The sequence below is a fragment of the Apostichopus japonicus genome, chromosome 16 (assembly GCF_037975245.1).
Source record: "Apostichopus japonicus isolate 1M-3 chromosome 16, ASM3797524v1, whole genome shotgun sequence".
NCBI lineage: Eukaryota > Metazoa > Echinodermata > Holothuroidea > Aspidochirotida > Stichopodidae > Apostichopus > Apostichopus japonicus.
In genome coordinates, this window is record NC_092576.1 from 26,730,708 (window position 1) to 26,756,582 (window position 25,875).

General features: G+C 36.5%; 1 protein-coding gene across 2 annotated transcripts in view; it reads right to left on the reverse strand.

Annotated features, from left to right (window-relative positions):
* The window catches only part of LOC139982026 (uncharacterized), a 98,385-nt gene that overhangs the window by 19,797 nt on the left and 52,713 nt on the right, over positions 1-25,875 (reverse strand). The window contains exon 7 of one of the 2 annotated variants that reach the window (XM_071994525.1): positions 10,656-10,906. In XM_071994525.1, coding sequence (XP_071850626.1) covers positions 10,656-10,906 — 251 coding nt within the window. Of the gene's footprint in view, positions 1-10,610; positions 10,907-25,875 lie in introns of both variants that reach the window. The other variant, XM_071994524.1, reaches the window with a different exon arrangement.

Here is a 25,875-nt window from a genome sequence, read left to right on the forward strand (position 1 = left end):
GCAATCAACCAGTCCGAGACACAAGATCCCTATAAATGAGCCGATGAAGTTTCAAACTTTCCTTTTTCAAACAAACAATTTGATTGCAACAATAAAAAGTCCCTCGAGCCATGTGACTGACTGAAACGTATCATCGGAATGACTAAAAGACTTATAATAGACCGAATATGTAATGCTTCCTGTCAAAAGAGGGGAACTTTGCAATCACTGAGTTCCACTGTGTTCTACAATGGGGAACTAATCTAAAATTAGAAGACTAGTTGTGGCAGAAGTAGTAGAGTAGTAGTGCTAACCCACAAAGTTGGAAGAAAAAACATTTCCAAGGATATATTCTAAACAAAGATCGGAATATACCGGAATATAAAACAATAAAAAAAAGTACACAACTAAAAAGGTCATGAGAAACGATGACCAAAATAACCGAATGACAAGAACTTAACAATCACTTTAACACGGTCAAAAAACGAGAAAAAGGATAAAAAATATTGTTGTTTCGATCCCCTTTTCGAGCAATATGGAACGACCTCATTACAACAACTTACGTACGCGAAAAAAGGAATGGAAAGCCTATTTTGATCGATCTGTATGACTTCCTTATTGGTTATTCAAGCTGCTGTTTCGCCAGACACGACGAATAAACTGAGGTCTGAGCCATCAACTGTATCCTAGCGACAGGATAAACTAACTTGCAAGGTTTACAACAGGAAGTGACGAATCAAAAGACCAAATTTACGGAGTAAAAAATGTGTCTCCTTTTGTCCAGAAATGAGTACAGCAACCACCATGATGAATCATAAACTCATGCACATAATGACATTTTATTCCACATTGGAATTTCAAACAGTTTACTACATAAACATATGCATGTGTATTTTTGCATTATCATTTTGATTTTTTAATTTTTTACATTTTTTTATATTAATAAAAAACACAAATTATCCATTTTTTATCAGTAGAACAACTTGGTAATCATCGAATACTAACAGATGGATCCAAAGGGGCTCAAAGTTACCAAAGTTTGTGACAATTTACATTCTGGATCTGATCATTCTGATCAATTTAAATACAAATAATAACATGGTGATGACCCTTGACATGGAACATAAAGCTTTGTTATAAAGTACTAAAGTGCTGGCATGGCAACAAAATTTAGTCTACTTTATTTACTTGCTGATGTTCTAAACTCCACATATTTATACAGTTTTTGTAGTTTTGTCATAATTTAATCTCGTAATTTAATCTTGTCGTTATGAAATCTGAAAATTTCATTAATAAAGTTAGTTTGACATTGACTTTGACATAAGAGTGCAATTACTGTGCACTTAATTTGATTGCATGATAAATATTGTGTGTGTACTTAATTTGATTGAATGATAAATATTGTGTGTGTACTTATTTTGAATGCATGATAAATATTGTGTGTGTGTGCATGCTTCATTCAAATATCTTACTCATAATATATTGATTCAACTTAATATGCAGCAATTTTTCCCTTCAAAAACCTGATATTTAAGCAGATTGCTTGATCAACAAAGTTCATTCAAACAATATTACCGGCATTAATGTAACAGAAACATGTAGTCCACACAATAGTTTGATTATAACTGCATACACATATCATATCCCGATGAAAGAATTGCCAAGAATCCAAAATACAGTTTAGCCTTTCACAATCACAGCCAAAATATTTTCTTCATTTTTCAACTTTCAGTTTTGGTATAAATGTGTAACTCTAATTAATGAACCGTAGAATGTCAAAGAAGATTTCACACAGAATGTTGTACACTCTTTCTCAAATGTGAAGGCTCTTGCAATACAGACCACAGGTAGGTAGGTAGATAGGTAGGTAGGTAGATGGTAGGGTAGATAGGTAGGGTAGATAGGTAGGTAGGTAGATAGGTAGGTAGATAGATAGGTAGATAGGTAGGGTAGATAGATAGGTAGGTAGATAGGTAGGTAGGTAGGTAGGTAGGTAGGAAGGTAGGTAGGTAGGTAGGTAGATAGATAGGTAGGTAGATAGGTAGATAGGTAGGTAGGTAGATAGGTAGGGTAGATAGGTAGGTAGGTAGATAGATAGGTAGGTAGATAGATAGGTAGGTAGATAGGTAGGGTAGATAGGTAGGTAGGTAGATAGGTAGGTAAATAGGTAGGTAGGTAGGTAGGAAGGTAGGTAGGTAGGTAGATAGATAGGTAGGTAGATAGATAGGTAGGTAGATAGGTAGGTAGATAGGTAGGTAGGTAGATAGGTAGGTAAATAGGTAGGTAGGTAGGAAGGTAGGTAGGTAGGTAGGTAGATAGATAGGTAGGGTAGATAGGTAGGGTAGATAGGTAGGTAGGTAGATAGATAGGTAGGTAAATAGGTAGGTAAATAGGTAGGTAGGTAGGTAGGTAGGTAGGTAGGTGCCTCAGAATTGGACAATTTTGTCTCCGATTTCCCAGGAGACTCCCCAGAGTTTAGAAATATCCCATCTAGTACTTGGTTAAATCTGCTATAATGCAGAATGCCCTTAGAACCTTAGTTGTTACATTAAAGTTGCCTCTTAAAAAAATAAAAGGAAGGACTCCTCAAAAGTTGCAATCCTATCCAGTGGTATGTAAAGTATTTTGAGAAAAAGAAGTAGCCTTCCAATATTCACTGGGAAAACATATCTACAAACCACTGAGCTTCATTTTTTAAACAAATCTTAGAATTTTCTACATAGAAAATCTAATTTTTATGCATATTATGTAAGCAATTTTGTCCAGAGCTTCTGCGTATCAAACATATACAATACATCACATTTGCTGTAGATAATGAACAGATCCATCCATCCCTTTGTGATGATTTTAAATTAACAAAACTATATCTGAAACTAGTAAGAACCATTTATTATGTTTATTTTACTAGTCTGTAGAATTTTTACTAGTCCAAATTTAATTCCTATCTTTACTTTACTTTGGTTTATATTATTGTTTCTTATACTGTTTTTATATATTTTCGGTTGTGTAAAGCAAGTTGATACAACTAATCATTGTGAAAAGACGCTATATAAGCACCAGGTTTTAGTATAATTTTATTTTTATTAACCAATCCAGCCTTTTTGTGAATTAATTTCCCCAATACAATACATCTACGACCGGCAGGAATTAAGCAATTGTCTTAAAACAAATACAGGCTATTTATCCCTGCAAGAGGGAGGCTATCAGACTCTCGGATAGTGACCTAACACGGTTAATGGAAAACCCGATGGTTGAACCGTCTGACGAAAGTCACGATGGCATGAAGCCACAGCTGGTCTCCTATAATTCCCATCTGTTCTACTTCCTGGTTACGGGGGGTTAAGCGCACTATCGGTTCTCCGAGCTCTGACCTCAATTCTCGGTCTTAATTTATTGCTTTTTGAGTTGTGAATCTCTCCTTCGTTCCGATGTGGAGAGAGTTTTCCTGAATGAGATCTAGGTTGTCTGTTCTCCTTTTTAATAAATACTAGCCCTGCAGTGGCACCATGTAATTAGAACAAAGTCATATTTTAGAACGGTTTTAAAAATTGATAAATATTCTGTAATAACTATAAAATGTAGTTCATCAACCCCATAGTTTGCTTACTTTATTAATTTTTTTCCCACATTGTTGTTTCAAAGAATTGAAAACAAGTAGAAAAACTTTTGACAACAATAGCCAACAAAATGTCCCTTCAATTGATTTTTTAACGACTGTTTGACCACTAGTCCCCTGCCGATTGTATAAAGCTTAGCAGTACACAAAGAGGAACAGATTCACTTTAAGGTTTTTAAGTTTTCTCTAAAATTGCCACATTTCCTTCTATAAATAGCTCTTTGCCACAAATTTAGACAATTTTTTGTTTAACCCAAAGTAAAACAAGCCCCTATGAGAGACAAACAAGGGAAATTTTACTTAAATTCAACTTTGAATTCCAAATTTGTATTTTTAAATTTTTCTCAACTTTCTGTTACTGTTTTACCAAAAAAAAAAAAAACATTTTTTTTTTTTTTTTTTAAATTTAAATTATTATTTTATTAAAGTGCATATTCATGACCTCTGCTTGACTTTTATATCACCAGGGAGCTAGACAAGCTAGGAAGTATCATGGTTTCCTTCTTTTATTTACTCTTCTTGTGTTGTACCTGACCTTTGTAACTCATGTTTTCTTTTCCATTACGTTCTATTCCTGTTAAAACCTCAATGCCTGTCTCAATGAGATTAGACTGATGGCCTCAGTGTTATGTTTTCATATCCTGGTATACAGCCGAGTTAGAAATGACCTTCGTGTAGACTGATGGAATCAGTATGTATTAAGCTATCATGCCAGTATTTTTCCACGGCGTAAACCGAGTTTGGACCAAACTAGATTAGGAGTACTTGATATAGAGTTTAGACTGATGGACTCAGCTACCTGACTTTACAGTGGATTGCTCAATGTTTACACTGTATTGTAAATCAAACATATATGCTTCAGTATGCACTTCTTATATTTACATTGTAGTTACCGCAAAGATTAACCAACCATTAAATGGCATATAAAAAAATAAAAAAAAACATTTTTAAGAAATCTAAAATGTCATCCAGTCCTTGATTGACTACCAAACTATTGTTTCTTTTCTTATTTAGTGTCCATGAAATCTCTGAAGTAAATTTGCTGTTTGATGTTTGCTGTTTGATTTTATACTTCTTCCCTCTATTTATTTACTTCTTCTCGCCATCCCTTGTCTACTAATCCTCTTACACCTATCTCTTTTGTGTTCACCCTGCTCATCAACCTGTCTGTATACTGTGCGTGTATTTGTTCCTTTTGTTACTGTTACTTGTCATTCAGCCTCTGATGAAGATCCTGCTAGGATCGAAACATCAGGCCAACTTACTTTTACACATTATTTTAGGAACGGAAAATAATAGAGAGGAGTGAGTTGATTCAAGCAATTAAACAACCACAGAACCGAGGGGTTACCTCAATATTATCTCAATCATAAAATAAAAAAATTCCTAACTGAAGAACTTTATGACACAGGCATTATGAAATATGTAAAAAACAAATGACACACGATCAATTATGAATACACATATTTGAAAAGGAGGCCACATTTTTTCCTTCAGATTTCATGTTTATGAGTAGTATGACTGTAGGGTTTAAATTGCGACTCTCGATTGGCACGAGGACTTCCTGATCGAAAGACTTCCACGCACTTCCTGACCGAGGTTTCAATCAATGTTTCATCACATACTCGTTATAAATGGAATCCACATTACGATGGAGAAAATTTGGACTCGCTGTCGGTAAGTTTTTTTCCCCCACAGTCATTGCTTTAATAGTAGAAGAAACAGATACACAGAAGGAAATGGTATGGGTAGGAATGACTACCGGAGCTAATCAATTGTTTTAACGGCTTCAAATATTATTGGTGAAGAAAAATAAAATCCAGTACTTTCCCTTTTTCCATCCCTGACTTATATATATATATTTTTTTGGGGGGGGGGGTTGTTTGTCGTCTATTTCTGGCTGTGTAACTCATTTGGGATTGTTTTTGTGATACAGATATAGTTGATAATCTCTCACACTGAGTAATATTTCTCTTAGCTATTTGTGGCAGTTATTCATCGGAATGATCTCGTAGAATCTAAAGGGTTTTGTTACCCTTTCAAACTGTTTGAAAGTGCAATAAAAGCAGATTTCTATGCATAGCAAAAAAAAAGAAAATAATAAGAATACTCACCAAAGTTCACCAAAGGTCAACAAAGTTCAATAAAGTTTAATAAAGCATATGAGATAAGATTTTTTTGAGAAATAAAGAGAAGATCCCCTCCCCCCACCCCCACCCCAGGAAAAGAAAAAAATAGATATAGAATTCAAACAAAGTTCAAGAAGCATATGAGAAAGATTTTATATCAAAAGGATGCATATATGTAAAAATGACTATTGAATATTCATTAGAAATTAGCATTGTTATTCAAAACAGCAAAAACGAGAGAAAATTAACAGGCAAATAGATATATCACAATATAAAAAAAAAACACATTTTCTGAAAAGCAAATGTGAGAAGAAAAAAAACAACCAAAGAAATGAAACAGTAAGAGTGAAGGTGAGTGAGCATTGCTTGCAAACATCCCAAAATAGAGGGCGGTCTTGTAAATTCTTTTAAAAGCATGGCCCCTTCTCAAGGCAGCCTATTAGTGCTAGAGCGTAACAGTTGCAGAGAGGCGAGAACAATATGTGAAATCCCAAATTCCTGTGACTTTTGTGTTAAGAGTGAAAGTTTGGCAAATAGAAGTAGAAGAAGAATAGGAGGAGAAACAGTGGCGGAGCTAGGGGTATTGGTCAGGAGCGGCAAGAATTCTGTAGGGGCGTTTTCGGCACTCTCTAAGCGCAGCGCCACCACAGGTTGGTGTGTAGCGTACAGAAATTTTTTGAGTAAAGATCGTCAGAAATGACCTTTTCCGGGCCTGGCTAATTTGAAGATAAACAAAGAATAAATAGGTGTCGTCGCGAAATTACACCAACAAACTGTGACAAATGTCAATAGGTAGATGCGAGCGCAATAAAAGTCAATAATCTAGAATAAGTAAAAAGTGGTAAAGAGCTGAAAAGGGTGCCAGCAGTCCATTTGAGTCCATCAGGGGGGCATCCCCTCCCCCCCCCTGACTGTATGGACGATCCGCCAATGAGGAGAAAGATGGTGTTTTATAATCGCTGATGTCAGTCCATCCTGCATTTAATTATAATAAGTACTTCTTTTAACTGAATTCTGATGCAGGGAACAAAGTAAGAACTAGGAAATTTACTTATCTAGACTAATAGAGATCAAAATGATACTTGATATAATTTACTGTGTTCAGTCTATGCCAGGGCAGTTATATGCAGTATGCTTCCTGAAAAACGTATTTTGGCTGAATTTTGCCAAAATCAAGGAATACTTCTCTGATTAAACAGAAAGCCAACTTGGTTGTGACCACATCGATCTCTGGAGTGTATGGGGAAGTGTGAGGGGGGGGGAAGGGGATTTTGTGTCAACGTGGTATGTGTTGATCAGCTTTTTATACAGTTATGCTTCCAAAGCAAGATGTGTAATGTGATGGTTTTTCCTTACTGCGCCATTTTGTGTGTTAAAGAAATGACATTGTGGCATGATCTAACATCTTAATCAAAACAATGATTTACTTTGTGTACATTAGACTGAATTCAAGTCACTACAAAGGCCAAGCCGGTATACAAACATGACCGGGGTGCTTTAAAGCTGAAAAACTTAAATAGTTTGAGAGGTGAGAATTCAAGGAGGTTTTCTTAAAATAAATCAACCATTAATTCATAGCTGTGCATGTGAAGGCTTTTTTTTTTCATAACCTGAGTTCTACCCAAAGGAGTAAATGAAAGCCAGTTACCTAATCAAACACAAATGCTCCTCCCCCCCCCCCCCCCCAAATATTTATTTACCAGGCATTCAAAATTTACTATTTGCTTGAAAAACCTGAGAGTTTCTCTACGCTGCTAAACAGTGCTATACACTTTCTACAGGAAATTGAAGACCCATCCTGTCTGTGACTTCCAGTCACGTTTATCAAACTCTCGAAGGATAGGACCCACTTTCCTTCTTTTATATAAAGATCTCTCTCCATTTTGGAGATTTTAATGACTAGTGGAGCCAATCGTATATTTCATGCAATATCTTCCCTTGACTGCTCGCTACATTCATGTTATTACAGATGAGTCTGGGGTAAAAAAAAAAAATCACGGAACTTTGTAAAAATTACGGTATAGGCTCCAGTTTGCATATACTACAGTGTGTTAGGATAACAGTTTTTGTCCCTGAGGTAGAAAAGAAATCACGGATATTCAAGCTCATGCCTGTTATTGAGATATCCAGTAGCCCGAAGGGATAGTTGGCGTCTGAAACAACACAGTTTCACTCTCAGTCTATCAGCAACTCATCTCAGCGGTTTCCATCCTTTTATTTATCATTTCATCAAACACTAACAATTTTCTTTCCTGAAGGGTAGTAGAACAGAAACTCTTCCTCGCAAAGATCAATTTGTCCGAAAAAGGCAGAAAAAAAACCCTGGGGTCGATGTCGAAACAAGGATTTTTGTGGAATTATGTCATGGAATCTCAGATTACAATTGCTTTTGATATTAGATGCTTGTATCAGGTATATAGTAATATTCATCAACTGTGCAAGGAATGAAGGTACTGTAGCATTAAAAGACAAATGATGGTATTAGGAGAGTAAGAGGCATTTTGACATCAATATCTACGTAGTAGTCTTATTTTATAGAAGAGTGTTCATAACTCTTGTGAAGGTAGGAAGGGCTAATAGCTATTCTTGTTTCTTTAATGTCAGGCAGTTTATAGAACTTGATATTGATTCATTGAGGAAGGAATGTTGGTAATTTTAGGTCTAGGGACACCTATGAACAGCGTTGTCCTGATCACTCTAATAGGTATTATAAATAATGAAAGAAGCTGCAACTCCCATCAAATTCCATTCATCAAAGATTGACCATTACACAAGTCTTTTGGGTAATTCTAGTTTTATCTATGAATAGACATTAGCTAATTTTGCACATTGATGATGTAAAGGGAGTGACTGCCTAATTTTTATCTATGAATAGACATTTATCTATGAATAGACATTAGCTCATTATGCACATTGATGATGTAAAGGGAGTGACTGCCTAATTTTTATCTATGAATAGACATTTATCTATGAATAGATATTAGCTCATTATGCACATTGATGATGTAAAGGGAGTGACTGCCTAATTTTTATCTATGAATAGACATTTATCTATGAATAGACATTAGCTAATATTGCACATTGATGATGTAAAGGGAGTGACTGCCTAATTTTCTGTTCTGTTATTTCCTTGTTTTTATAACCTTCATGTCAAGATCTGAACACAGGTTGGTGGCCTGAGGCGATTGTTTCAAACATTTTAATCGTCTTCTCCGATAAGAGGAACATCCCATTATTCAAATGATATATTTGGGGTTATAATTACGAGTTAACTAATTAATGGCCCTAAACATGGAATCTTGATGAGCGCAACACTCCACGTCATAGTTTGTTACCATATTTAATGAGTTTCCCAAATTTCATTCAAAATTCAAATGTGCATATCTTGGAAACGAAAAGAGCTTTCCGAAAATTTTAACCGATTTTGAATGAACTTATCACGCACAACAAAATGCGCTGAATATGGAGCGATGATGTTTCCGAATAACCGTGGTTAGAGTGAAACTCTCATTTTTCAACCTTCTACTTCCGTATGCAAATGTGTGTGCAGAGAATAAACGAAACGGCCTAATATGCTATCAGAGGTTCACGAGCCAGTTTCTCGTTAGTCTGAATTGGAAGACTTTTAGTGCATAGAATTTGCATTGAATTATTGACACGGAAAGATGTGTTCACAGGAATGCGAGTCAGGTGCTGGTTATTCGCAATTAAAGACATCACTCTGGCTTGAGAGCGTCGGATTAACGAATAAACGACTCTTGAAAATTATACTAACTTCCATCCTCATGCAACTGTCCATAAATTCTAAAAGGCAGCGTTAATCACTTGTCGCTTGTGATCGTTAGCTGTACGAGCCCTGCTTTGAGTGCTTCGAGTTCAAACGGAACACGCTCAACTTCACGTTTTGACGTCCCTCTTTCGGGGACTTCAAACTGAGAAGGAATCTGGAAATGGGGTTTTTTAAAAGTAGATTACTTCTCTCATGGGTTGAGATGTCAAGTGTGAGAGCAGATCACTCTAAATAAGGCACCGTACGTTTCTGACGGGTTTAGTCTATAAACCGGGTGTGGTGTTACAGGAGGGATGTCGGACGGGGTGACGGGAGGGGTGCAACGAGGCATTTCACAATACGCACTGAGGGTTACACAGTGGTACAGTTTCCAAGGATACGTGACCATTCCTGCCTTAATGGCTGGCATGTACAAAGGTTAAAGACTGTTATTTGGAAGGTATAACATGTATATATCTTTATTAAAGCAGGTAGGATGTGTTCTTCATTGTCATTTCTTGTGTCCCAAATGTATAATGCTTTCCTGTTTGAATCTCATTAAGCCATTTGCATGTCCCACAATATGATGTGTTCTTTGTTTCACTTCACCCTGCGTAGTACGATGTGTTCTTTGTTTTATTTCACCATGCATAGTGTGATGTGTTCTTTATATCTGTGTCGTATTTCCTACGGTATCAAGGCTCCTTCTCCTTTTCCGTACTCTTTATAAGAAAGAGATGTGGTAATGTAATGGTAATCACCTACGAAGCAACATGTGATTGGTGACTACTTCATGCATATTCATTCAAAGTTGATGAAGTAGAAGGACATGTCATGCATGAGTATTTCAAGAATGTTTCAACCATGCGATGACTCTCTGACTTTTGACTCCAAATGACACAAGAAAGTTTCTTGTGATATAAATGATCTGCATGTGATGTGAGTTACTGTCATGCTCTATTACATCTGATTCAAAACATCAAACAACCCCCTCCCCCCTCAGACAATTTGGACTGTCCCAACAACTGAACGGCAAGCCATACGACAAACAAATCTTTTTTTTGGACCAGCCCATTTCCACTATGGGTAATGTTTTGCAAGCTCAGTCATCACCCACCTTGGCCACTCGAGCTGGGGGAGATCCCCCAGCAGCTAGAATTACCGCTGAGTTTGGCCTCTGCTCCTGAACTGAGATGCTTCTCTCCATGGGGGGAGGCAGGCCGCTGCTTCCTCCCTGGTTACCGGGGGCATCAGGATCCAACTTGTGGTTCCTCTGCAAGGAGGCGGCATGGAAGAAATTGGCCGACGAGGTGGTGCCCTGGTTGGAGCCTGGCGAGAGAGGTGATCCGGGGGTGTGTAAAGGACTACTGGTATCAACATTCGTCGACGTCTCACGAGACGACTCTTCTGTACCTATCAACAACAACAAAAAAACAAAGGAACATGAATAATTCATTTTCCTTTCAATTTAATTTTCAATTTAATTAAATTTCAAATTAAATTTTTCAGTTTTTCAATTTTCAATTTAATTTCAATTTAATTCAACTTAATTTTCTTTTCGCATTTTATCACAGATCTGTTAAATATCATACAGTAAATATTGTACAGTAAATATATTAAATATAAATACAATAAATACAGTAAATATAAATCATACTGTAAATATCATACAGTAAATATTTTTATACAAGCAGTTATACCAATGATACTCTCCATCTGATGCTGCTAGTGTGGTAGATATGACATTTTAATATTGATGGTATGCTAAACATTGTTGCATCATCATAAGAGAAACACATTAATGCATCATAGCTAGTAGCTGAGACTAGTCTTATAACATGGGACTATACCTGTAATAATGTAATATCATCATAATGAATGAGACTTATATAGCGCCAAATCAGTAGACAAAAGTCACTGCTCAAGGCGCTTTACAAAGAGAGCAAATTAATTTACAAAAGAACAAGTGAAAAGATGGGTGGGTCTTCAGTAAACTTTTTAAGTAGAAATTTTAGAGCATGTTCGAATGTGATCTGGTAACTTGGTCAATAAATAAGAGCCAGAGTATTCGAAGCCTCTGTAACCAAAAGTCTTCAAGCGTGGTTTAGGAACAGTTTACAATTTAGAGCCCTTAGAATCTCACTATTTTAGCCACTTGTTAAGAAATGCCAAGTTGTGCTTAGAAAGAAACTACTTGCTCAAGTTAAGTTCTCACTCACATTTTTCTCATGTATGTTTGTGTGTACGTGTGCATGTATGTATGTGCATAAGTGTGTATGTGGGTGCGTTTGCTTTGCTATCTGACTGAGGACTTGAACAAAAGAATTTCACGTCCTCGGTTGTGATTTCTAAAGAATCACCACGTCCTCTGAAGAATTCTATTGTATGGGGTATTGTTAAGGTTAGGGTACTTGGATTTGAACAATGGAAAATACAATGGGTCCTCGGTCTGAATGTAATACAAGCATGTGTGTGTATGTATGTGTGTGTGTATGCAGGTAAGAGAACCTTCTATGGTAAATCAGTACAGTAATTTGTATACCAGGAAGTAGCAACTCTCTATATAACACATGTATGCATCTGTGTGTGACTCAATGTTTATGTTAACATTATTATTAATCAAAGTTCAATGGTTTCAGTTATGGTTACTTATCAATAAAATACAATGACTTGCATTGTAAATCAAGTCATACATAAAGTACATTGCAAGATCTGACTGTATGACTCAAGTTTTGAGGGGCACTATACCATTCTTAAAGGCATGGAAGACTCGCCCCAAAACCGCATGCTGCCATCTGAAAAAAGTTTACTTTCTGTTACGTGCAAGTGACGTTTTGTCGTGTCGCTACAAAATGCAGACAGTAATAAAACGTGATACCTTGTTATCTTTTATCTAGACCTGAGATGTCCATCGCTGTATCGTTTGTACACTGTGCTGCTCATGGGCATTGACCGCAGCTGTATGCACTGACTGTACACTAGTGTCTAATTACCGACAGTAGCAAGCTGTGTGTGTTTATTTTCTGGGATCGATGGTGGTGTCTAACACTTCTGTTTCACCTCATTCGAAACTAGGTCAGATTACCGGCATTAGACGTTTCTTTTTGCGCGAGTCTTCACACCCGTTAAAGAAGACACTATCCCTACCATCATTGACAGTCTATGTGATAGACATTAATTGTCAAGAACAACTTCCCAGATCAGCTAAGAAAGAATCATATTTTAGATGAGAGAGATAGCACAGATTTCATGATGCCAGATAAATGTGTCCCCCCTTTAAGTTTAGGTATAGGCATGTAGGCATAGCCACTCCTGACTGAATACCACACCTGTTTAGTCATGGCTATACTTAATGGTGCACTTTAAAGAGGTTAACTGCCCAATGCTGCTCATCCAATCAAAGACAACTGAGGTTCTTATTGCCACTCCAGTTGTTTATTATATAAGCACCTTACAGATATGTAGCACATGTATGTTAATAATAAAATGAACACTATTAGGTAGCAAGTCTTACTGTTACAAGCTTATACAATGTACTTATATAATGATTACACATATATTATCTCAAGAGTTTAACATTTCAGGTCAAACTTAGGTTCTCTGCACTTATTACTCTGGATGGCCTTATAGCATAGCAACACATATATGCACTTATTACTGTGGATGACCTTATAGCAAAAAATAAAGACACCTGCTACATTTAGACAACCAACCAACTATCCAGTACTTATCACCTCTACATTGATTTGGTACTTGGCAGAATTGAGATTACAAAATAAAAATAATAATAATAATAATAATAAATGACACTTATATAGCGCCAAATCAGTAATAATAATAATAATAATTATAATAAATGACACTTATATAGCGCCAAATCAGTAATAATAATAATAATAATTATAATAAATGAGACATATATAGCGCCAAATCAGTAGACAAAAGCCACTGCTCAAGGCACTTTACAAAGAAAGCAGATTAATTTACAAAAAGAACAAGTGAAAAGATGGGTCTTAAGAAGCCTTTTGAAAAATGCAACTGGAGATTGGATTGTGGGTTAAATTATAGATACATCTGTTGAGGGTTAGTGTCCTTAATATTGGTTTTCATATAGGTGGGGGAAAGAAAAATGTTTTTTCTTATTTATTTACTTTTTCCTCATACCAAAAACGGGAAGGTTTTTCCCCATTGAACTAAAAGTCATGTCAAACACAAGTTGAGGCTTGTACACATATAAACATTTCGTTCAGCTTGAGACTTCGCATGTACTGTATATCACAAATGATTGATTCTTCTACAACTACCTGCCATCAACTCATGGTACCACCACCGCAATATGCTACTAAATCTCACAGCATTTTAGCATGTCAAGTTCCGTGGAATTAACATAGGACTGATATGACCGTGCCCAGCTATGTTAACTTTGTCCACGGTTGGAGGACTCCATTCTAAATGGTACTCATGTTCTTACAAAGATTCCTGTACTTGCAGGGAATATTTTATTGTTCTTATTTTGTGTACTAGCAGCTTTGAAAGGCTCTTAATTTTTGTCTCTTATAAATTACTACTTATTCCTATGCAAACAAAAAAACAATGGCTATACATCACTGGACATGTATATAATAGCAATTTGACCATTTTGCATAGCATTTGCATGGCACTTTGCATGGCATTTTACATAGCATTTTGCATGTCCTTTTGCATGTCATTTTACAGAGCATTTTGCATAGCACTTTGCATGTAAATTTTACATGGCATTTTGCATGGCACTTTATAATGCGATACTAGATAAACTGTTCTGTGACTCGTAGTAGCCTTCATGAATTTGTACTCATACTTGGGACTTACTGGAAATCTAAGTAGAGTGTAGGGAGTAGTGCAATATTGAAATGTATCGGCCGGCACTTACTTTTAAGCATGGAACCCGCACTTTTGTACTAACATACTGTACCATGAGAATGGATCAATTTTACTTGTACAAAAACTTCATACGGCAAGATATAGATACAGACATAGATTAATTAGTTATAAGAAATGTAAGGTTAAAGGAGCATCCCATGTCATAATATATCCCAATATCACGTCACAAAAGGCTATCCAAATTGAGCAAACCGTGTTACAGGTCCAAAGATGCACAGCAGGGTATTGTAAACTGAAACCAGAATATTTTATATGCTCGGACAAACTTCGGAGCCTGCGAAACTGCTGCATTAAATCTGAACACTAAAATCTTACCTACATTCCCAGTCTTCTCATAATACATTCGTTAAACGAGAACATGTATAAATACAATATTCTAACGACAGATAATATGTAGCAAACAATTACCAAACAAAACTCTGCGCAACATTTAATTTGAAATGAAAGAAATGTTACTTAATTTCCCTCAATTTTTTTGTACCATTATGACCTTTCACGTTCAGAATATTAGATCACAGATCTTACGTATCATAAAGAAAATGGACAAGTCGTTCAAAATTGGTAAATTTATCGACACTGAATGCTGCTTTAAATAACTGCCTGAGAAAGTGGAGCTTGACGACAGGATTAAACTATGCATGAATTAACTTCCTGCTAAAAATAATCCCCCGAAAAAGAAAAAAAACGATACGGTTGAACAGAGACATCTTTTACATTATGTCATCTGTCACGGGACATCCTTTCAGATATTATGAAGTCATTGACGAACGATTGTCCTACTGAACACAGAGTACTGTGCTTACTGTATGGTCTAATATTTATTCATCACTGAATAAACAGTTAATTACCTTTCATGTTTATTCATGAAGCAGGAAGTATGTTGTCTCCAAAATGGCACTTGAAAGGACCTTCCAGTTAATATCTATTAAATACATTTTCAGATTTTAATTTCCCAGGTTTTTTTAAAATAACATTTTTTTTCTTCTATTTAATATCATATTTTTTTATTTTTCTATTTAATATCATATTTTCTTATTTGCTATATTTTATATTCACTTGATTTCTGATTCGTAAATTGTGTCCTAGCTATATATTTGTTTTACTGTTTTTCATGTAATTATTATATTCTTTTATCCACTTTTTTTATTAACCTAATTTAACTTGACTTTTTTAATTTTTTTAATTCTTTCTTATTATTGTTTTATTCTTCATCATGTAAAGTGCATTTGAATATATATATGTTATAGTATTTGCGCTATATAAGGAACCATGTTAATAATAATAATAATACTAATATTAATAATAATCTACAAATCTAACAATGAATCTTGTCACAATATTTTCACTGAATTTTCTTTCAATTTGTTCACAATTGTCAATAATATGAATGGTTTTGGTGCTGTAAGTTTTGACTCCAAAACAATTTTGATCGATAAATTCTCCATTTTGCATGAATTTATTTGACCTAAGCTTGACCAAAAAACATTATACATGGACTTGTGATAATTAAATATCAATTGCAAAAAAAGTATTTGAATTAACTAATTAACTTTGCAATTTTTCAATTGGTTGGATCAAGTGAGGTTATATATATATATATATATTTTTTTTAATTCTTTCTTATTATTGTTTTATTCTTCATCATGTAAAGTGCATTTGAATATATATATGTTATAGTATTTGCGCTATATAAGGAACCATGTTAATAATAATAATACTAATATTAATAATAATCTACAAATCTAACAATGAATCTTGTCACAATATTTTCACCTAATTTTCTTTCAATTTGTTCACAATTGTCAATAATATGAATGGTTTTGGTGCTGTAAGTTTTGACTCCAAAACAATTTTGATCGATAAATTCTCCATTTTGCATGAATTTATTTGACCTAAGCTTGACCAAAAACCATTATACATGGACTTGTGATAATTAAATATAAATTGCACAAAAAAGGATTTGAATTAACATATAGACTTGCAATTTTTCATTTGGTTGGTTGGGTCGAGTGAGGTCATATATTCACCAGAACACCAGGTGAATCGCACAAATTTAACATCCATTACCATCTAATAATCATCACTTTCTAATCCTTCCTAATTTATGACCCTTCAAGAAATAAAACCATTTACCTGATATCTCCGAAATTTTTACGACGAAGGGGATAACAGAACATCGACAAAATCCATTCAGAAAGTTTCAAACGTATCTTCATGGAAAACACTATATGTTTGGTACACTGTACCAGTGTGTAGATTATTAAGCAGAAGGCCAATCCGATATGACGATTAAACGACCAACCTAATATTTGGCTCCCTACATCAATAGTTGCCTTTTGATCATCCACTGGGTAATAACAAACAAAATTGTTGTAAACAGTTTGTTCACACATAGAGGCATGAGCTTTTGCCGCGAATTCTTGGAATATCCGTGATTTATTTTCTACCTCGGGGACAAAAACTTTTATCCTCACACACTGTAGCATACGCAAACTGGAGCCTATACCGCAATTTTTGCAAAGTTTTGTGATATTTTTTTTTTTACCCCAGGCTCATCTCTGCACATAAAAGATGAACCTTAGATCCTCCATTGGTTATAAAAAAAACTCACTGTGTAAAATATTTTACTTCCCACATAAAGAGATGGCTCTTACATCCCTCCCACCTTCAGTTTCCACTGCTCAAGCCACAAATGACACAATATTCCATTAAGAGTTCACAAACACGTAGAAAATAAAAATTGTCTATCACCAAAAAAATCACAAAAATATATCAAAACGCTACTCAGCTATTCCTTTCGAAAAGAAAAAAAAATAACACCAGAGCGGAGCAAAAGCAAACGGTTTACAAATACCTTTCCCTTTGCAATTAAGTTTTATATCTCGCATGAATAGTTTATGATGTTAATTCCGATTTTTTCCTTCCTTACGACAGCGAGAAACTGTTCAGTGTGGCATTGGCCAAGCTAAGATGTAGCCTTACTGTACATCTAACACAACATCCTTGCTATGTGCTTTATACTGTCTTCTCCCTCATGCTTACTACTGATCCAAGATCACAATCTCAAGAGGGAAAAAAAATCAAATAAAATCGTACTATATTCTAACAAACACTCCTTTTGACATAAGTGATTTATGGCACAATTTCTTTGGGAGCAGATGTCACTGTAAAGAATCGCTGTAGCGTGACCCCGACCAACAGCCAGCCAACAGCCAGCCAGCCCTTCAGTGTAGAATATGCAATGACAATCCAATTGATAATATTTTAAACATGTACTGGGGGGGGGGGTGTGGGTGTGTATGAAAGATTATGTCTTGAACATGTGTTAAAAACATTTGAGTCTGTACAATTGTCCAATCTTCCAATTTCACAATAACAACTCCACCAGTATTGTGTAAACATAATTTACAAGTGATATCTGTCTAAACAGACTCTTGTTTAGATGTAAGCTAGTCACCCATATCTGCCATTCCACTCAAACTTCATTTCAGTGACAGGCTACAGTGAATGAAAGACGAGTAGTTTGCTCGTGGCGATGTAGCCCGGATAACGTTGGGTTTTGGCAGGAAAGGAAGGGGTGGAAAGGGAAGAGGGGAGAAGGGGGGGGGGATGGGAAGATAGAAGGATGGGGAAACAAGAGGGTGCTAGGAGGGGTGAAGTTTTGTGGTCTCCAGAAAGGGAAAACTATGGAGTCAATCTCATCGAATTTGCTAAATTGTGTGGGGATGAAGGATTTGCAAAATCGACAATTTACTATAAAGCCGATGGCAAAGTTGGTAATTACTATTACGGTTAGATTCGTCTAACAACGTCCTCAAAGCCGTAGCCACAAAAGACACATAGTTAGTGTACTCCACTCCCAATGCATAGTAACTATATATATATATATATATATATATATATATATATATATAGCAGTTAATATAGCAACAGAGTTGTTCACAGAATTTAGTATTTTAGAGATAGCAAATTGACGGATGGATCTCAAACCTCCAAAGTGTAAACACTACAGTATTACCGGTCCCCTCTTTGTCGCTACACTCTTGTATGAAATGGATCTAAACAGTCGAATTACTGATAATCGTACAGAACATGAAACAGGAAGACTGTTTACAACAGCAACCAAGCCAAGTCCATATATCACAACAAGATAACTCAGGGAGGTACTTCATATTCTGACAGGCTCGTTTAGGGGTCTCAATAAAGATGTATTTAGAGATAAAGGGTAGGATAAGACGGGTATATAAGCACTATAAGGTCTTAAAGAGGGGCGGGGGGGGGGTGTTGGATCAAGCTAAATTTGCCATGTGCACTCAAATGTTATTTAAGGAAAGATATATTAATCTACCAGGAAATTGAATCTCTTATTGTTTTTTGTGTCCAACAAACATATCCTACCATATAAGAACAATGTAAATGAGGCATTAAATTTAAAATATTTCATATGGGACAATGACATAGGATAGACACGATGGTAGTAAGTAATTAGGAACATCCATATATATAAATACCTTAGCTTGTTGGGATCATTCAATATGTGTAGCCATATATGGCACACAGGCACATGCCTTAGAGTATTTTTAAATACCTTAGCTTGTTGGGGCATTCAATATATGTAACCATATGGCACATAGGCACATGCCTTAGAGTGTGTGAATACCTTAACTTGTTGGGGCATTCAAATATGTGTAAATATGGCACATAGGCACATGCCTTAGAGTAAGTGTGTATACCTTAGCTTGTTGGGAGTATTCAATATGTGTAACTATGGCACATAGGCACATGCCTAAAGACTATGTGTGAATACCTTAGCTTGTTGGGAGCATTCACGTTATTTTCTCGATAGTGGGACAAAGAAGGAGGGGAGGGTGGGGGGGGGGGGAGGAGGAATAGGTGAAGAGACTAGGGGTTGTTTGTTATAAATGTTTCTACATTTGCAGGCAGATTAAGCTGATATTTAGGTCAATATACAGTATGTTGCCTTTATACATATAATATATGTATATAACACATGGACAACCTTTAAGCTTCTCAGACCCATTTTTTTCACTTGTTCTTATGTAAATTAATCTGCTTTCTTTGTAAAGCGCCTTGAGCAGTGACTTTTGTCTACTGTTTTGGCGCTATATAAGTCTCATTTATTATTATTATTATTATTTAAAGTATCAGCTCTAAGTGTAATCCATCTTGACAAAGACCAAAGTTTCAATGACACTATGCCTCCATTGCAGAGATAGAACATAACTTGCCGAGTTGATACGTATATATATCACCTTTAAATTTCACTGTCATGAATATTTATGAGTAGACTATATTACCCAGGAAGCAATCAGTCATTGAACAATCGCTCTTGTTTATAATTCTCGTCCCGCATTACGTAAACACACTAAATTAACCCTTTCACTGGCGAGTGAGGTTGTTATTTTTTTTTTTATCCAAGGACAGGTTTGATCCATAAAAGCTTATTTCTAAAATAAACTTTTGGATTTTTTTTTTTTTTCTTTTCCCCAAGCGGGGGAAATATTCTCGGAGGAAGGAATATCGACAGCCAGCTGCAAGGCATGTGTGAAACATTAACGGACAGACTAACGGGAACACGACGATCGGACGAGCCTCGAAAAACACAGGAAAGAGGGAGAGAAAAAAATATCCTCACGTTTCAACTGGAAAGGAAACAATTAGGCTGACAATTTGCTTCACTGAGAGTAGCTTAAAAGTTAATACTTTATGGATGAAAGAGTATTTATATGGCATTTAATCGAAAGGTTAAAAAAGGCCAATTCTCTTCCATGATTTGCCGCCTTTATAATTAATGCCTAAAAATGGAACAACCGTTATAGAGGTGTAGTACCACATGTGCTAAAAATGTAGATTATTAGCCTGATATCTAATGACCGACAGTGTAACGGCATGAATTATTGTTAAGTCTCTGCGACAGCTTTTGTAAGAGTGGACGACCCTTAAAATCGACATTTGTTCCAGTGTATCAATTTTTTTTTTTTGAGTGCAAACAGCTAGGGAACATAAATACATATACGGGAACTTTGAATGTCCTCGAAAATGTGTGCAACAGCTCTGATATGTCCCCCGTTTGCTTCAAGTCCACGCACAGTACAGAGTGTCGCTACTTCAGTTACCTACATCTAACGGATGCATAGAGTAGACTTTACAGGGTTCTGCCGCTGCCGGTCGGCGCCGGTCGGGCCCGACCAGCACGCTGAATTACCGACCGCCACAATCTGCCTGAGTGACTTTTCCGACCGGCACTTATTTTCGATAGGAACTCCAAAAAACAGCTCCATAGCCGGAGGGTCGAACGTACAGAAACAGTCTGTTTGAGACTAGGGGAAATCCAGTTCATAACTGTTCAAAATATCCAACACATCACAGTGTCATACTTAGTAAAAAATACCAGAGTTCCGCATTCCAGACCAATGACTGTTTTCCGTTTCCAACTCCCGATCGTACTTTTGATAGTTTCATTTATATCTATTTTCATCGCGCGAGACACAGGCACTATCCAGCTAGCTAGTACACATACGGCCGTTAACCTTCGTAGCGGGTGAATTTACATCATATTGCATTAGGCACGAGTGACAAGGGCTGGAAAACCTTGCGAATAGTCCGAACAAGGTTCGCGGGAAATCCGCGATGCTCGCGGGAAATCCAGCCCGGCTGGCGAAAAAAAAAATCGGACAAAAAAAAAATAGAAAAAAAACGGGACGAAAAACTAAAAAAAAAAAAGGACAAATAAGTACATCTATAAAAAATAAAAAAAAAAGTAAAATTTCACAAGAAAAGTTTCAGAAACAAAAGGAAAATGTTCAGAGAGCGTGCTCGCAATTTTAGTCACAATACCAACGAGTAATGATGTGTCCCCAACCCACTTACAATGGCTATTTCGCAAGCTTCAGGGTATACGTGTCACACGGACACCCACGGCCCAGCGCGGGAAGGTTGCTGTAATAAATCAGCCTCGCGGGAAATGTTTTGAACAATATTGCCATTCCACGTTCTTTTATATTTGTATTGTATGTTGGTTAGTAAACGTTTTCTTTCGTATGAATTTGACTTCAGTTCAGTGTTCCCACTAAGGTGCGGGATTCCCTTCAACTGACTCAGTAATCCCACAAAGAAAACATTTGTCTGCTGGAAATCCCCGCATCGTTTTTTGCATTCGCGATGAGTTTATACTTAATGTACAACTTATTCACTTGACCGTATAGAGAAAAAAAAAACTGAAAATCAATTGTGTACCAATTATGTACGGAAAGGTGGTAGGCTACACCTTTCAAATTTTACGAAAGATCGAGCAAAGCACTTTCGAAAAATTCACGCCAAACTTGCATATCGTACTAAATGCAACTAATGTCATGTAAACAAGGCTCTAGTGCATCCATTTATGAATATACCGTAAGACCACATCTGGTGTTAAGCGGGGGAAAAGAAAGTATTTTCTAGCATTTCCAAAAATACCGAAATATCCTACCTTAGTTAAGTGTATAGCAAATAGCCTAACCACCTCGGCGGTTATAACGGATCTCACGTAACTACAAAATCACAACTAATTGTATTTTGCGGAGTTTACGTTTTCTACAAGAACATGGAAACAATATTTATTTTGGGAGTGGACTCTCACTCACTGTCCATCTAAAATTATCATCTCAGCCTGAATGATTTATTTAATAGGCACCACCGGCTGGTCTGTACTCTGGTGCTCCAGATATTTGTCCTAACTTTTTTCATTAATTATGAAAAATTCCAGACATGAGATCTCATTTCAAAGCTGTCTACATGTGGCTCAGAATACTCGGGAAGGGCCGTTTCCGGCCATCTGGGGGGTTTCCAAAACCCAAAATTTTCTTGTACGCTCCACGCCAACCGATGGTGGCGCTCCGCTTAGATAGTCCTGCCGGCACTCAATCCACCCTGGGCAGAACCCTGCTTTATAACTGGTCACATTGCACACTCAAAAATAAAATGTTAAAACTCTGGGAAACTAACCTCTTGCAAAACTGACAGACCTTTTCTCTTTCAAATTTTGTGAAGAATGTAATTCAAGAGTCGATCGATTAAAAGGTCTTAAAAGGTCATCGCTATCAGCCTCAAATATGCTAGAAAGTAAAAAACTGGTCACACATACTCTATCTTCAACTTCAACTATCTTCAACTTCAACTATCTTCAACTTCAACTATCTTTAACTAGTATTTTACTACTCTGACCCTCAAAGCAAATTTCTCCTCACTGAGACATGACTGTCTATTCGACAATGTCTCCTCAATGTCTGTGAATAATTTGGCTGATACAGAACCACTGGGGACAGGGTTTTTTTTTCAAACCATTTAGCATCCCCCCCCCCTTTTAAGCACGCTAAAATTTGGTGCTAATACTAATGACCATTATTGATTATTGACAAATTGACAAGAATAGTCTCAAAGAGTGCAAAGTGGCTAGATTAAATGCTTTTATCGTTGTTGTGCTGTTGTTGCAGGGTAAGTGTATCTCTTCAGTAATTTGAACATGGTTGCCATGGATACCATGTTCTTCCTCTATTTGTGTATTTTGCAAAAGTGATGGAGGAACTGGATGTAGATTAGGTTCCATCTCGCCGTGAAATTAATAAGGTCCTCCGTGAAATAATCCTCATGAAAACAGAGAAAATGTCTGTCAGCTAGCCAATAGAGCAAAGCACTTTCGAAAAATTCACGCCAAACTTGCATATCGTACTAAATGCAACTAATGTCATGTAAACAAGGCTCTAGTGCATCCATTTATGAATATACCGTAAGACCACATCTGGTGTTAAGCGGGGGAAAAGAAAGTATTTTCTAGCATTTCCAAAAATACCGAAATATCCTACCTTAGTTAAGTGTATAGCAAATAGCCTAACCACCTCGGCGGTTATAACGGATCTCACGTAACTACAAAATCACAACTAATTGTATTTTGCGGAGTTTACGTTTTCTACAAGAACATGGAAACAATATTTATTTTGGGAGTGGACTCTCACTCACTGTCCATCTAAAATTATCATCTCAGCCTGAATGATTTATTTAATAGGCACCACCGGCTGGTCTGTACTCTGGTGCTCCAGATATTTGTCCTAACTTTTTTCATTAATTATGAAAAATTCCAGACATGAGATCTCATTTCAAAGCTGTCTACATGTGGCTCAGAATACTCGGGAAGGGCCGTTTCCGGCCATCTGGGGGGTTTCCAAAACCCAAAATTTTCTTGTACGCTCCACGCCAACCGATGGTGGCGCTCCGCTTAGATAGTCCTGCCGGCACTCAATCCACCCTGGGCAGAACCCTGCTTTATAACTGGTCACATTGCACACTCAAAAATAAAATGTTAAAACTCTGGGAAACTAACCTCTTGCAAAACTGACAGACCTTTTCTCTTTCAAATTTTGTGAAGAATGTAATTCAAGAGTCGATCGATTAAAAGGTCTTAAAAGGTCATCGCTATCAGCCTCAAATATGCTAGAAAGTAAAAAACTGGTCACACATACTCTATCTTCAACTTCAACTATCTTCAACTTCAACTATCTTCAACTTCAACTATCTTTAACTAGTATTTTACTACTCTGACCCTCAAAGCAAATTTCTCCTCACTGAGACATGACTGTCTATTCGACAATGTCTCCTCAATGTCTGTGAATAATTTGGCTGATACAGAACCACTGGGGACAGGGTTTTTTTTTCAAACCATTTAGCATCCCCCCCCCCTTTTAAGCACGCTAAAATTTGGTGCTAATACTAATGACCATTATTGATTATTGACAAATTGACAAGAATAGTCTCAAAGAGTGCAAAGTGGCTAGATTAAATGCTTTTATCGTTGTTGTGCTGTTGTTGCAGGGTAAGTGTATCTCTTCAGTAATTTGAACATGGTTGCCATGGATACCATGTTCTTCCTCTATTTGTGTATTTTGCAAAAGTGATGGAGGAACTGGATGTAGATTAGGTTCCATCTCGCCGTGAAATTAATAAGGTCCTCCGTGAAATAATCCTCATGAAAACAGAGAAAATGTCTGTCAGCTAGCCAATAGAGCAAAGCACTTTCGAAAAATTCACGCCAAACTTGCATATCGTACTAAATGCAACTAATGTCATGTAAACAAGGCTCTAGTGCATCCATTTATGAATATACCGTAAGACCACATCTGGTGTTAAGCGGGGGAAAAGAAAGTATTTTCTAGCATTTCCAAAAATACCGAAATATCCTACCTTAGTTAAGTGTATAGCAAATAGCCTAACCACCTCGGCGGTTATAACGGATCTCACGTAACTACAAAATCACAACTAATTGTATTTTGCGGAGTTTACGTTTTCTACAAGAACATGGAAACAATATTTATTTTGGGAGTGGACTCTCACTCACTGTCCATCTAAAATTATCATCTCAGCCTGAATGATTTATTTAATAGGCACCACCGGCTGGTCTGTACTCTGGTGCTCCAGATATTTGTCCTAACTTTTTTCATTAATTATGAAAAATTCCAGACATGAGATCTCATTTCAAAGCTGTCTACATGTGGCTCAGAATACTCGGGAAGGGCCGTTTCCGGCCATCTGGGGGGTTTCCAAAACCCAAAATTTTCTTGTACGCTCCACGCCAACCGATGGTGGCGCTCCGCTTAGATAGTCCTGCCGGCACTCAATCCACCCTGGGCAGAACCCTGCTTTATAACTGGTCACATTGCACACTCAAAAATAAAATGTTAAAACTCTGGGAAACTAACCTCTTGCAAAACTGACAGACCTTTTCTCTTTCAAATTTTGTGAAGAATGTAATTCAAGAGTCGATCGATTAAAAGGTCTTAAAAGGTCATCGCTATCAGCCTCAAATATGCTAGAAAGTAAAAAACTGGTCACACATACTCTATCTTCAACTTCAACTATCTTCAACTTCAACTATCTTCAACTTCAACTATCTTTAACTAGTATTTTACTACTCTGACCCTCAAAGCAAATTTCTCCTCACTGAGACATGACTGTCTATTCGACAATGTCTCCTCAATGTCTGTGAATAATTTGGCTGATACAGAACCACTGGGGACAGGGTTTTTTTTTCAAACCATTTAGCATCCCCCCCCCCTTTTAAGCACGCTAAAATTTGGTGCTAATACTAATGACCATTATTGATTATTGACAAATTGACAAGAATAGTCTCAAAGAGTGCAAAGTGGCTAGATTAAATGCTTTTATCGTTGTTGTGCTGTTGTTGCAGGGTAAGTGTATCTCTTCAGTAATTTGAACATGGTTGCCATGGATACCATGTTCTTCCTCTATTTGTGTATTTTGCAAAAGTGATGGAGGAACTGGATGTAGATTAGGTTCCATCTCGCCGTGAAATTAATAAGGTCCTCCGTGAAATAATCCTCATGAAAACAGAGAAAATGTCTGTCAGCTAGCCAATAGACTAAGTATGTCAGTGTGATGTGAATACAGAGAAA